Source organism: Indicator indicator, chromosome 5 (genome assembly GCF_027791375.1).
Source record: "Indicator indicator isolate 239-I01 chromosome 5, UM_Iind_1.1, whole genome shotgun sequence".
NCBI lineage: Eukaryota > Metazoa > Chordata > Aves > Piciformes > Indicatoridae > Indicator > Indicator indicator.
Window position 1 is genome coordinate 17,039,479 of NC_072014.1, and position 15,004 is coordinate 17,054,482.

At 35.2% G+C, this 15,004-nt stretch overlaps 1 protein-coding gene across 1 annotated transcript in view; it reads left to right on the forward strand.

Moving 5' to 3' along the window:
- The window catches only part of CERKL (ceramide kinase like), a 51,632-nt gene that overhangs the window by 11,483 nt on the left and 25,145 nt on the right, over window positions 1-15,004 (forward strand). The window contains exon 2 of the mRNA XM_054380967.1: window positions 11,967-12,209. Within this exon, the coding sequence (XP_054236942.1) occupies window positions 11,967-12,209 (243 nt within the window). The remainder of the gene's footprint in view (window positions 1-11,966; window positions 12,210-15,004) is intronic.

Genomic DNA, 15,004 nt, shown 5'->3' on the forward strand with positions numbered 1-15,004 from the left:
TATTAAAATATTTTGTGGAGATAGAAGGCCTCACCGAGTATTGTTAAATGTGTAGAAATTGCAGACAGTTCAGGGCACTCCAAATGAAAATGGGTGGGGATTGGAAAAGTATTAGTGGAAAACAGAATAAATGCTTGCTTTATTCCTTCTCTTTTATTAGCATCTGCTTATGGCTATGATTTGACATAAGATACTGGGACAGATGGCCTTTTACTCTAACCTGATATTGCTGGTCAGAAACAGGTTAAGTTATATTGAAATGATATTTTATGTAAAAGCACACACATGACTGTAACTCCCTCTGTTTGCTCTACTAATCAGACTTTCTTGGTAGAATTTTCTCTTTACGTTGCCTAGCCTTCCATTTGCAAAGTACTTACTTTATTCGGTTGGTCAATATAGTTTAAAGAATGTATATCAAGAGGTTAATTACACCAAATGTTGTTCAAAGTTATAATACAGTAGTGGACTGTATAGGACTGTATACCTTTTAGCCATGAGTGCCTTTAAGACGTTGCTTGTCTGTATGTTTATAATTACTATAGTCTTGGGTTTTTTCTTGTTTTGGAGAAGGGAAGTTAAATTCCAAATACCATAGCTAAACTTGTATAGTATATGTATCTGAAACCAATACAAACCATTTCAGAAGGGCAGATTCACCAAGATCAAGATTAGGAAAATGTGCAGCCTCAGTATGCTTAACTGATTATCTTTCCCTAAATCTCTTTCAGAAGATTTCTCATGTTTACAGGGTAGAAGATGACCCTCAGTGTGAAGTATCCATTCATTATGTCAACAGTTCAAAGATGTATGCCAAGGTATCTACAGTAAATAATTCTTAAACACAGGTGATGATAATTTTCTTGTGCTGATTAACACTAAGTCAGAGGTCATTGTCTAATTTGTAATGTGTGGCTGGATATGTGTAGAATCTCATATGTGTTAAATTTACTTTAAAATGAGCACGGCAAACGTAATATGGTGATAGAGGAAATTTTAGACAGAATAGTAACAATAATGCACATACTGTGCAAGTGCCTGTTTGGGGAGTCTGAAGATGCATCTCTCTGTTAGTTGCCGTATGGGTGCTTTGAATATGAATTGCTCTCTGATCCTGCAGCCATATGCAGGATCTTTATGCTGTGAGTAGGAGTCTTAGGATCTGCAAGTAAGATGCTTCAAACTCATGGTGATAATGTTTATACATAATGGTTCATTTGGTGTAATAATAGCATTTAAAAGTTTGGGGGAGTAAAAATCTGTCTGTATTCTGAGAGGCTTGAATTGAGTATTTGCAATCTGATCTGTTTCTTCAACAGTGAAAATGCATCTGAAATTGGGTTTTTTATTTGTTGATGAATGGTCTTTCTGTTTGATGTTAGTACTTCTTAGTACTAGGATTACGAATAGATGTATAAATGTGTTACGTAGCTACAGTTACCATGCTGGAATTAAGAGAAGTGGAAGAAAGATGTCAAGGAATTTGCTTAAAATAAGTAGGAGATTGCTTGTTTGAATCTATTGATGCATGCAGGGATGCAAAGCATACATCATGGAAAACTTCGAGGTTGTTTTTTTGGTGGTGGTGGGGTTTTTTTTGGCTAGAGACTCTGTTTTGAAGCAATTGATATACCTGTCAGAAAATTAAATATGTTTCTCTATGTAACTCCTTATACTAATGTAGTTCGATGTAAAAGTGAGTTATTTATGCTGATATGCTGATCGTTAATTTTAAATTTTGTAGTACTTAATGCTGAAATTTTATTCACAAAGCATTCTGTGGATTCTGAGTGTTCTTTAAACTGCATCAACTTGTTCTACTTTATGCACTGGTCATTATACAAATCAAAACCAAGATGGAGATCTTCTGATTTTTGAGAATCTCATTAGAGTTTCACATAATGTGTTTTAAATGACTCATTACCATTTATACATATAATTCCTGAACTGTATAACAATATGAAATATCAAAGTAACGCAAAGTACTGGCTTTGCTTGATAATTTTTGAGTGTATTTTGATTTCCAAAACAGCCTTGTGCGTAATTTTCTTGTAGTCTGATCAGACATACTCTAGAATTATTTTTTTTCTTGGAAAATGTTTTCTTTGTCAAGGTCATTATGTACATGGCTTGAAATTTAAATTGGCTTGCAGATATTTATTATTTACAATTTTAATTTTATTTCAATGTAAGCATACTTCAGTATGTATTCAAAAGTTCTGGGGCTAAATGAAGTAAGCATATACTTAGCTTGCTATGCAGATACAAGGGCACAGGTGGACATCTTGGTAGTATGCACCATGCAGTGAAACACATGGCACTACACAACATGGGGCAAAGAGCACGCAGTTTGAATTAGAAGTCATTTTATGGATGCCTTGTAAATTTGTGCTTGTTCATATATGGGCTGCAATTTCTGAAAAAGATGGCCATGTTTTTATATTGAATGTCTGTGATGTACACATCACTAATGTAGCTGTCTGTCCTTTGTGGAGAAAGGCAGTGCTGGATGAACCTGTTTATGTCAATATTTTAATAATTTATCTTTATAACTGCTTTTGTCTATATTTATAGTAACATTGGCACCCTGTGTACAGAAGATACAATCAGTGCTGAAAGGAAACTTGCATCCATCTGGAAGCAATAAACTTTTCTAAAAGACTGCACAGTGTTACTTAATCCTGTGATTTCTTACTGTGAGTGAAATTAAGGTTTGGTTCAGCTGTGTCACATCATATTGATATCAAATGCTTTGTGGGAGCTTTGTCATAGTGTTAAGCTACAAACAAAATTTAAAAACTGATGAAAGTCTGAGAATGTAATTTCCTTGGTCACAGGATTATGCATAATTGCAAATGTAGTGGATTCCATATAATGATAACTATGATACCAAAAAACTTCTGGAGTACTGCATTTTGTAAGCTTTCTGTTTATACAAAGGGCTGATTTTAATATTGAGCTATTGACTAAGTATACTTTAAATTTTCTGTTGTGCTCCAAGTATTTTTTGTACTATACATATATCATGTAGTATAAAGACTATTTTTAGTGTGTCAAAATATTTTACAAATTAGTGAAATATGAACAGTTCTGCTAAGAGAAAGTGGAAAAACCCCATACATGTTATAAAGAACATATAATAAAATTATGTGAGGTTTTTTGTTGCTTTTCTTGTAAGTCTGTTACAAGTGTGGTGTACATGAACAAAATAGGATTCATTCATCCCTACAGGCAAAGTGGTGTAGTTTACATTCTTTCTATTCCTGTGTGGCAACCTAGCTGAAGAGTGTTGGGCTGAGAGAAGGGTTTTATGCTTGTCAGGAGACGCTGGTGGTGCTGTTGCCAGCTCTTACCCTTGGGCTAGTGTAGAACGTGCAGGGAGAATGATACAAAGGATGGCTGAGTTGATGAAGAAAGCTCCTAAAAAGTAGATCAAAGGTCAGTGAGGATAAAGCCAAATGTGTAGCTGCTAATCAATGAGGAGTTCATGGATGAGCTTATCTAGCAGCTGATAGCTATGCTTCAATACCTAAAAGCATGAATTGCTAACATACATGAATTATGAATAGGTTATGGAAGGCAATTGTCATGTGCTTAGAACGGGATGTGTCCATTCATACGTTCATGAAGAAAATGTTTGCTTGAAAATTGTTTCCAGAAGAGACCAAAAGTCATTTATATGAGGCGTGCTGAGGTCCCTGAGAGTATTTAACAGTGATATTGAACAGTATGGATAGTTTGTAAATCTGTATTGGAGGCTGAAGCAAATATCGTGCCAGTATGAGTCCAAGTAGAACTAATTATTAACTCGTAGTTAATCAAAGTCAGTGGTGTCATGTGGCCATATGGGGCTATTTGATTATCCACATCCCCTTGTTTTCTGAAATGACAGAACTAGTTTCCAGGATTTTATTATTAGGTACAAATCAGTGTGTATGTGTGAGATATTTTTTTGTTGTTGTTTTGGTTTTTTTGTTTGTTTCCTCCCCCCCTCCCCCCCAAGGAATGTGAAAGTTAAGCTTGTGTTTCCTTTTTGGGTATTCTTTAGTGTCTTTCAGTTCTGAAAGCCCATTGCATTAAATAATGTAAGCCCAGCCTTCTGTTTTATTTCACAAATCACTCTTTAAACAGATTTCATTACATGATGGTTGGATTGTTGGTCAGAGTAAGACTAATCATTTAATCTGATGTTTGTGTTTACAGAGGGTTTACAAAATTTTGGAGACCATTGATGTTTGTTACCCTGTTGTTACTCTGAAGTTTGTTATGTAATGCCTTTCATTTATTACATGAGAAGCCCCAAGGTTTCAGGCACTTAAAGGATTTGCTGCTACTTTTCCAATCATATTATGAAATCAGGCAGTATATGGGCCATGTTTTTAATGTAAAATGTAGAGCTTTCTGTAGTAAACTTAGACTTGGTGACTTCTTGGTGTGGTGTTAAAAGTAACTGTTGAAAAGCAAACTCTGTGCTGCGTGCATCTTCTCAAGTGCTTCAGGTTCTGAATCACTCACTGCCTTGCTTCCTTTCAACTAGCATGGTTGTTCTGTAGAGCATTATTCCCAGTAGATCTTCTTGTTAGGGGGTTTATTTTTCATTTCATCATCTCCCTCAAATTCTTTGTTGGAGAATGAAAGGGAAGCCCTTTCAGTGGAGCTTCTTGTCTGAAACAACATAAGGCCTTGTTCTAAGCTTTAATCAAACTCTTCCATGGTAGTATCTATTTCAGAAGCTATTTGGCTTCTTTTCAAACTACCCTGAGTTAAAAACGAGTTCACAATCTGCATACATTTCCTTAATTCTCTTCTTTCTTGGATTCTTCCTTGGGTGCTTCATGAACTAAGATGACCTTTCCTTTCTCTTGCATCTGCCTCACAGCTTTTGGTATGTTTTCTAATGAAGTTCTGCTGTTAGTCTGTAATAAGCAAGGTACTTCACTGCTCTAAAACAGAGATGGAGCAAGGCACTAATAAGGCTTGATGGATAGATGTCTAATAAGTCTCATTACAATAAGGCCCTTGTCTTTGTCTATGGCCTGCTTTGCATTATGGAGACCTAGAATGCTGGATGCATCACTCCTGAGATCTCCATCCGCTCAAAGGGGAATTCCCCAGACCTGTCTCTTCTCCAGGGGTAGTCAGCTCCAGCAAAGATGACCTCTGAACTGTACTGAACTCTACCCTTATGGGATAGGATTAATCAGTGTTCCCATGTTTGCTTTGCTAGTTGCCAGCATTGTCTTTCATTTTGGTTCAGCTTGACAATGGTTGTTTCTTTTTGTCAAAAATTTGCCTATTGCCCTCTTTTAAAGGTGTAATGAAACTTAACCAAATTTTAAGTCCTTGTGTGTGATCCAGTTTGGGACTACACCAAATGTCTCCTGAAGCTGCTCTTTCTGCAGTTGCTATGATGACAGGATGCTCTGCATAGGGGCACGTATCTGCAACAGCCCTCTCAGTTTGATGAGGAAGAATGAGGATTAAATTTTAAAAGATATGGTGAAGAACAGAAATTGGAATCAGTTGGTCAAGGGTCTTGGAGGTAAGAGCCATTTGAAACAAAGAGACAAGAGAGGAGGGTGAAAGGTAAAAGCTGCAGTTTTATATGTTTATCCATGTGTGAAGACAGTTGTCAAGAAATATCCTGAGCAAAGAATGAAAAAACATTTCACTTTTTGTAGAATGTTTTGAAACTTGCACCAGACTGCCTAAGATAGTTTTATGTTGTTGTATTTATCACATTTTAAAAAAATTATTTGTAAGAATTATTAAACTACTAAGTAGAAAAATAAAATAATGTAATTTCTGTTACCTAATATAAGCTTTTAACCTATAGTCAGTGATTTGCACTGGAAAATTACTGGCTTTTTTTTTTCTTTTTTCTTTCTGAGATTGAATTGAAAACTTGGAGCCTGAATTGCAGATAAGGTCAGGATTTTTTCAACATATCAGTTATTCTTCATAATAATCTTATTTTTAGAGGTAGCTATCTATGATAGTTTTTTTAAAATAAGATGACTTCTGTAAGATGGAAGAATGAAAAGTGCTGGAATAGTGAATAGCGAATGTATTTTAATACTCTTGTATTAAAATAGTATGTAACTTTCTACCCAGTGAAACTAACATAATGTGCCTTTATAGGTCTGTAAAGTAGAATTTTATTCTGAGGCTTTTAATTTTTTTTAATTGATATGCTCTAAATAGAGTCTAAAAAATTAAGAGAAACTGTTACTTATCTTTCCCAATTCTTGCTGACTTTTACTGAGCTGTACTTCTGTCATCTTTGGGGAGTTAGCAACTGGAAATGTAAATGCACAGCAGATTGGCTCAAACCATAGTGACACCCTGCTGATGAAAGTAGATGGTCTGGGTCCTTCCTTCTTCCTTGTTGTGTGGTTTCTTATCACTTTGAAATGTCTCTATTTTTGTAGGAGTTGTGTTGAATCAATTATACTAAACAATGTCAGGAGACTAATTCATTAAAAAAAAAAGTACATAATCTATGTTACTGAGTTGATTTGACTCAGCTTGGTTTTGCCAAGTGAAGGACTGGACTACACACCAGTGGCAGGTGAGTGAAGGTGCCTGTATTGGAAGAGGGATTAGTGGCAAGGTATTGCATTGGCTTGGCAAATACATCACTTCACCCTCAGACTCTCTAGAGAAGGAGAATTAAAATCAGTTGTATTCCTGTCAGATGTTTTTAAGCTCAGTTTTCTGCCCTGGAGGAATACAGCTGTTGCTGCAAGTATATAGCTGCCATTAAAAGATGAAGTTAGCATTTAAACTCTGCTCTTACTCCTGAACTCTGGAGGAAATGAGATGCATCTCTTCAGTACTTTGTAGGATCTTCTGAACTTTTTGCTGTTGTAGCCAGGAGGAGGTCGTTGTAGCCAGGAGGGAGTTGGTCTCTTCTCCCAGGCAACCAGCAGCAGAACAAGAGGACACAGTCTCAAGCTGCGCCAGGGGAGGTTTAGGCTGGAGGTGAGGAGAAAGTTCTTCACAGAGAGAGTGGTTGGCCATTGGAATGTGCTGCCCAGGGAGGTGGTGGAGTCACCATCCCTGGAGGTGTTCAAGAGGGGATTGGACGTGGCACTTGGTGCCATGGTTTAGATAGTCATGAGGTTTAGGGTGACAGGTTGGACTCGATGATCTTTGAGGTCTCTTCCAACCTTCTTGATTCTATGATTCTATGACACTACGCACAGTCACACAAAGATGTTTTTCTAGAATAGGGCCTAAGTTGTGTTATGCTTCTCATACACCCTTTGAAAGGACTTGAATATTGTAAAGATTATCTCCAAATTAAAACTAGCACCTCTCCAACCTGGTCCTTGCTGTACCACCTTCTCAGTTTACCATTTGATGCTCTTGACAAGCAAAAAGTGCAATTTTGCTTTCTCTGCCTGCATAAGAGAGTAGGATGCACAACATCTTTTGCCAAAGGTTTTGCATGAGCTGAAATAAACAAACCTTGAAAATTCAGATGTTCTGAAAATAGCTTTTCTGTCTCATATTTAGGGCTATAAATTACTGTTAAATAGCCTGAGGAGATAGATATACAGTGATTCTTAACTCTTCTGGCAAGAATGACCATACTTACTCCTTTGTATTTCTCAGCAGCAGTTCTTGTTATTCAAAGTTACAGTGAAAACTGTAAAGGTTCTATGAATCAGTGGCATTCTACTTTCTGTGGTTTGCAGAATAAAGGGAAAAATGGGCTTAGTAATTAATGAGTTAATAGTTGCTGGTTTATATGCATTAAGCATTAACATATTAATTTTAAATATTCCTAAACCAAAATTTGCAGACATATTGTCAAAACTTATTTATTTAGTTCTTTATTTTATTTATATCCATGTTGATTTTATATTAATACAGTTATATTTTTTTTGCATATTCTGAATGGTTATTTTGAAAATAGTGTTCATACAGTGTAGGTTGATCTATAATCAATTCTAGGATGACTGCTATTGATAACTGTACTTAGGGTTTTTTTGGTATATTCTTGATTTTTTTCCTAATTATTTCTGTTATGTTACATTGTACTCATCCATAGCAATCAACTATTAATGAAGTAAACTTTGAGCCTAAAATGTAGTTAAGTGGGTCTAGGTGCCCTGACAAATGTTATATGAACTCTTTCTGACCAAGGGAGCATGGCACATTTTCCTTGGTGTCCAGTTCTCATACTTGAATTACACTGTCACATTTCATGTGTATTTTCTACCATTTTTCATGTACTCCAGACATTTGTTATGGAAATGAAGTTCTCAAATACCAGTTTGGGTCTCTGTGGTAGGAAAACAGTCCAATAAGTGTTTTGTTGTTGAAGTGTTGGTGTTTATATATTAATAATACACTTATCTTTACAAACTGTTCTATTTTTCAGTAGTACTGTTTTTTCCTTTGTGTGTGTTTTCATCAATTTTGCTGTAAAGATCCATTTGTTTAAAGCCTGGTTTAGCTCTCTAATTAAAATTTGGTTTGAAACTGTATGAGTGTGTTACTCCTCCATCCTTTGATTTAGCTCAGTTTGGGATATTGAGACATAATTTTCTTTTTTTTAAATAGGAGATTAGACTATTGTAAATAGGAAAAAAGTAGGCTAGTCTCATTGCTTGAAATCAAGGAGAAGATAAACAGGGGCATAAAAATTTCCTAGAAATTCATATATCCATGCAGGCTTTTTTTTTTTTCATGCTGTATTTGGAAAAAAAAAAAAGGTGGACATGTGCAGAAACTGTGAGTACAATTAGCGTCAAGCAGATAAATCCAACTCTAATCCTGTTTACGCTCTACATCAGACAGATGTGGTGAGATTGATTTAGACAAGCCCTTGGCTTATAGTAAATTTTTTTTAAGTTCCATATATTCTGGTTTTGTTAGATCTTTGTTAAACGTTAAGTGCTGTTAGTTTTACTCTTCCCTAACGCCTGTAACCTACTTTATACAGGTTCCCTCTCTGCTCTCATGATGACAGGGCAGCCTGGTAGAAGAGATTATCTTTATTCCTTGTAATTAAATTGACTTTTTTTTTTTTTTTACCCAGAAGATACAACAATAGGAAGTGGATACTGAATTAAATAAATAGCATGATATCTAATAGATGTATACTTAAATCTCTTGCAAGAACAGATGGTACCCAATATCTTTCTAAGTAATGTGAGAGGACAGTTAATGTCCTGAAACAGCTAGCAATAACAAATATGATACTAATGAACAAATAGGACTTTTGAAGTTTAAAAGAGTATCTAATCCAATATATACTTTATTTTTAAAGTAAACTTTGGTGTTATCTCATATGAGAAACATTTTATACATGTATCTCATGACTTAAATTTTCTTTATCTGAATTACTTTATAAAATTTTACTGCATTTGTGATGAGTTTATTTTCAGCAAAAATAGAAGATGAAAATTATAGATTATGCTCAGGGACTTTTATGCAGATTCCTTTCCAATTTTAGTAAAAATTGGCTGTCCCAGTCCTACTAGCTAGTTTAATATTTCCCCTAAAATTTAGAACTTGAGTATGATGGTTTTGTACAATTCAGGATTCCTACAGTTTATATGCCTCTATAAGCTGTATCTGGAAATGTACAACTAGGGGCAAATATTATTTTTGCTGCCTAGTAAGAATGTTTTCTTTTAATTTTTAACAGTCTTGATGTCCATCTAAGCAACACAAAAGTTTGCTAAATACAGAGAAAGAGGAAGATGTAAAAGCAAATAAAAATCTGGCTGACACAGCAGTATGAAAGGCAAGACAAGCCTTACCTTGCTTGGCTTGTGACTAAGTCATTCTATGAAAGCTAGTGGGGAATAAAGCATTTAAACAGGCCTTCATTTTACTTGATTTGTGAAGGACAAATAAGCTAATGTTTGTAATTTATTTGTCATGCATTTGTGTAATATTACATACAGAATTTGTGATATTCTTGGCAAAATGAATAGTTTAATAATTTTCTTTTTGTTTAAAAATATTAAAAAAGGAAAGCCATTTAGCATAACTTTGTTGTTCTGGGGGAATAAATGCTGCAGCTCAGTTGTTGCTGCAGAACAGTTGTTACATTTTATGTGTCTTTGTTTAACCATTTTTCTAAAACATGGAGTTTGCATGCTGGAATGTTAAGTGTTCTGTATGTCTGACAGTGAAACTTTCTGGAAAAGAAAAAAAGCATATCCTCTTCCAAAATGCTGTTTTTAAAATAAACCCAAGTCTTAAATAAAAATACTAAACTGTCTAGTTCTAGGTAAGTGATTCCAGAGATCACAAGTGTTTCATTTAAGGCCTGCAAAGAATATTTATCCCTAAATTTTTTAGAAGAGCAATACAAAGTTCGGGAAAAAAAATCAAGATCTTGGGTTTGATAATATTAGTATTAGGGTTGCTTCTACAATGTCTACTCAGCTGTTTAGTCTATGCAAAATCATACTTCAAATGGAACTATACAATTATCCCCCCCCGCCCCATGGTTTCATTCAATGTGTTTTACAGACAACCTTTTTACAGCAATCATTCCAGTACTTGAAGCTTTGTTTTGTTTTCTCTTGTTTGGTGAATTTCTTCCTATTTATATGCCATGTACTTCTGAAAATCTGCATTACAGACCATTTCCTGTGTACTATCTACAAATAGTCACAGTATTACTGTGGAGAATGGAATGATTTTAGTCCAATTTTACACCTTAGTAGCTGATACATGGAGAAATTGAAGTGGCAAAATGTAACAAGCTGGAAAACCATGCGGGAAGTCGAAAAAGGTCATGCTTTCTGCAGTAGATTATTTGGTATGGAACAGGAGAAAATGGCTTAGAGGAGAATTGTCAGGAGAGGTAATACTGACTTGAGCTTTATCTATCAGCATTTCTGAGGTGCACTCCTCTACGACTTCTGGGTGGAAGGATGATCAGTACTTAGGGTGGTTCAAGAAACGATGATGAGAAATGCCGGCCAGTATCAAACTGTTACAAAAACTGATGCAGGCTTCTTTTTCCTACTCAGAAAAAACTATTGACTTTTCTGAAGCCCTCTTAGCCCTCATGTAGTGCGATGAAGTAGGTGATACTTGATTTTGGAGTCTCATCCACAGTGCTGTCCATCTTCCCAAAGAAGAGAGTTAAAATAACTTTTACTTGTCCCTGGCACTTCAGCACAGTGTGCAGCAGCTACTCATCAAACAGAATCTCTTACGGCTTTTGCTATTGGGAAAGAACTTGACTGAGCTGCTAGATTTGTAAAAGATTTTTTGGTTTTAGCTTTTCTTGTATAGGACTGAAAGGGGATCTTTATTGGTCTAGCCTATAGGATCTGCTGTAATTACAATGAAAGGCAGGGAAACAGGAATGGTGACATTTTTATTTCAGTCCGTGTATTGGACTTTGGTTTGGAGCAATCAGGTGCTTTACAACTCAAGAGAGCAGAAAAAGGAGAAGCCTGTCTCAGAGTGGTTTGGTTGATAAATCTCCAAAGGCATTTGGAGCTATTGTCACTGCAGTGATCCTGTCTGCAGCCACAGGGTCCATGTCTATAACAACCCTGAGGTGATAAAACCTTAGTTTAGTATTCTACCCTACTGTAAACATCTCCTGGGTTTGAAGGTTTTGAACTGTCGCAAGAATTTTTGAAACTGTTTTACTTGGTTTATGAAGAAAATTAATAACTCAAAAGATGGATAGGTAACATGCTTTTGGTTTATTTTTAATTTTTGCTTAACTATTTTCTGATCTGTCTCTAGTATAAACCCAAAAGGCAGCAGTTGTATTGAATGCAGTAGTCCACTTGGGTCTTTGAAATCATCATATTTGTAGCTGGATGCCTACCTAATAACATACAATTGGTAAAATATAAGACCAGTGATCAAAGCTTGAAATGAAGCTATAACAATATATTTTTTTTAGATATTACTCCTAATCCTATCAATAACACTTTTTTTAAAAATTTATTTTCTTCTTCCCCTTACAGGTGATTCCAGTATGGTTTTACAGGCACAAGAAGAGATTATTGAAATGAAAGATGTATTTTCAGTAAAACTGAAACGTCGTCGTTTTGCAGGACAAAAAAATGGTGGTACTTTGTTGGGTATCACAATTTTTAAATGCTTGAATAAAGAGGAGAATAAATTAACAGACTGTGCCATCCATTTAAATAACTTAAGTGAAGATCATTGTCATTCATGGTTTAGGCATCTAAAGGATATTTTGAATGGTAAGTGTTTAATTGGGGTCAATGTCATTATTTCAGATTTATTTCTGTGGGAAATATATGAGGTTGAGTGAAGCTTGGAAAAATATCTTGCATGTGGAAATTAAGACAAACAGATAAGAATCTTGTTGCTGGAAAATGTTTACTACACAAAATTTTTAACATGGTGTGTAAAATTTAGGAAAGTGTCAATAATTGACTAATGCATCTGTGAAAATTAAACTGCTATTTTTTGGAAGTGTTTGGGAAGCTGCTGAAAATAAGTAGTTTTCTGTATTCTGACTGAAGAATCTTCTGGAAAATCTGTTTCTTAAAGAAATAATATATTTTGTTGATGTTTTACTTGGAATTGCAGCGTATCTGATGGTACTAGAGTTGCAGTCCTGGGAACTCTTCAGGGACTTCCCAGTGACTGTTTAGGAGCTCCCACTTGAGACCCACAGATTCTTTAAAAGAATAACAGAAGAAGCTTTCCTCTTCATAAATTCACAGGTGGAAGTGCTCTTAAGGTTCTGCAGGAATCTTACTGCATAATTTGATTAAAAAAAGTGTTGACACTATTTAGTAATGAGAGTCAGTTCTTTATTTCTAAAAATTCTTTCCGTGTTTGCCTGGACTAATGGCAGTTTCAGGATAGTTTAACCCACAATAGTTGCTTTTTTTTTTTTTTTTCATGGAAGCTGTATGAAATTTAAGAAAAGGCATTCACCATTTAGAAAAAAAACAACAAACAAAACAAACCCCAACAAATCAAAACCTTTTACTGTAATTTAATATCATCAGTATTGAAAAGACACAGAATATTAGCACATTTGTGATTTAAAAAAACCCAGAACAACAAAAATCCAGACACAAACCAAATGCTCTGATTTAGCTCCAAAATGTGTCTCTGTTTGCAGACTATAGAAAATGAATTCAGTTATTACAGAAGAAAAACAATCCATCTTGCAATGGACTATTAAAATTCCAGCTGAATTGTTAATACTGAGCCAGATTACAGAATTCAAATCTTGCACGTCTGCAGTGTTTGTAATGACACTTTCAATAGTGATTCATAGAGTACTTCTGGTAAAGTGACTTTGTAAAAAGCAGATGTTAGAGAAAATAAAATAACATGAGTTATTAACACTGCATTCTTACATTGTATGCTTAAAATATGCTTGGGATTTTCCAAATAAAATGTTTATTAAAATGTACCTCCCCATGCCCTTTTTTGAAATACTTTATCATGAATTATCTAAACCTGCAGAAGTGCCAAGATTCTTGCAGATCTCAGGCTACCCATAAAGGCAAGGACATTTGCATAAGGAGCAAATGTCTGTTTTGTTCCCAGATTACCCTCCATCCATCAGGAGCAGTGATACCATATGTTCACAGAAAAAAAGCTGCAGTATCCCTTGCCCAGGTTGCCTTGACTTCAAGGGGCCATCTCTGTTTTAAAGCTTTGTAATTGGAAGCCACCTGAACCTGGAAAATAGCATTCTGTGCAATGTTGCTGTTTCTAGTCCTGCCTTCAGCTTCAGGCTTTCTCCAAAAGCTCAGACCTTGTGCAGATTTTTGTTGATCTCTAATCAGTACATTTTTCTCCTTTCCTTCTACTTCAGCAATAGTTAAGAGTCAGGGGGGGGTGGGGGTTGGGAATAGCCAACCACAATACTCTGAAATATAATTTACTAATGTATATATTGGTTTAAGTTCTGTAGTTACAGTAACAGTAGTTTTCACAGTTATATTTTGAAGTCTGAATAGATATTCAGACTTCCTTTCTATCCAGAAAATCACAAAAGAAGCAGCAGCATTTCCACATTCAGTGCAGCAGAGACAGTGATAGTATAGTAATGTTGTAATTCAGAAAATCTTCCTATTTAAAATGTACCAAACATTGGTAGGACGCTCCCAGTGCGATTCAAGTATGGACTAAAAGTATAAAATGCAGATAAGATCTGTTGATGCCTCAGAAACTGAAATCTCAGAAGGTGCATGGGTATATCCCTGCTTGATACAGCAATGAGTTTTCCTAATTTTTGCCACAGCTTGTTTCAACAGCAGTGCTTAGTGACATTGTTGAAAATGAATTTGGTTTCTTTATGAACTGCAATTAAAGCAGTCAAAATGCAAGTGTACATGTTGTGGGTTTTTTTTTTTTTCCTAATCAATTTGGTCACAAAGTGCATATTCATTAACTGCTGCATTATTGAAGGTTTATGTCATTGCTTCTTGGCTGGAGCAAATTAAAAGTAGGTGATTTACCAAAGTTGGGTGTGTATATATTAGGCTCTGACTTGTCAGTAAATGTGCTTTCATTTGTCAGAATGGCTACATATTAGTAAAAGGTGTATCCTTTGAAAAGAAATGCCATTTTATTGTTTTTTTGTTTTCCTTACCCTTTGACAGGTTTTTAGATTTTTTTTTAAATGTGTATATATTACTAAGGACCAACAACAGCAAGCTGATCAGTGATGATACAAGCTAGAATCTGAAATTTGTTCTGACAAAGATTTTTTTTTGTTTGGTTTGTTAGAAATGCTATGTACATAATTTCTTGTTCGTTCCATGGTTTGCATCTGACATGAATGTTTTTTCCTGTTTGTTCTTACTCTCTTCATAATGAGTGTCCTCTGTTGCTTTGAAATTGTGTTCTGAGTACTTCAATTTAAACTCTAACTAGGCTATAATTATTTTTGTGAAGCATATCATATAAGTGAGCACACAGATACAGTTGTTTAGAATTTTATTACAATGGCTGCTATTATGGCTTTTTGTGTGTGTGTGTGTGTGTGACAGTAAGAAAATGTGTA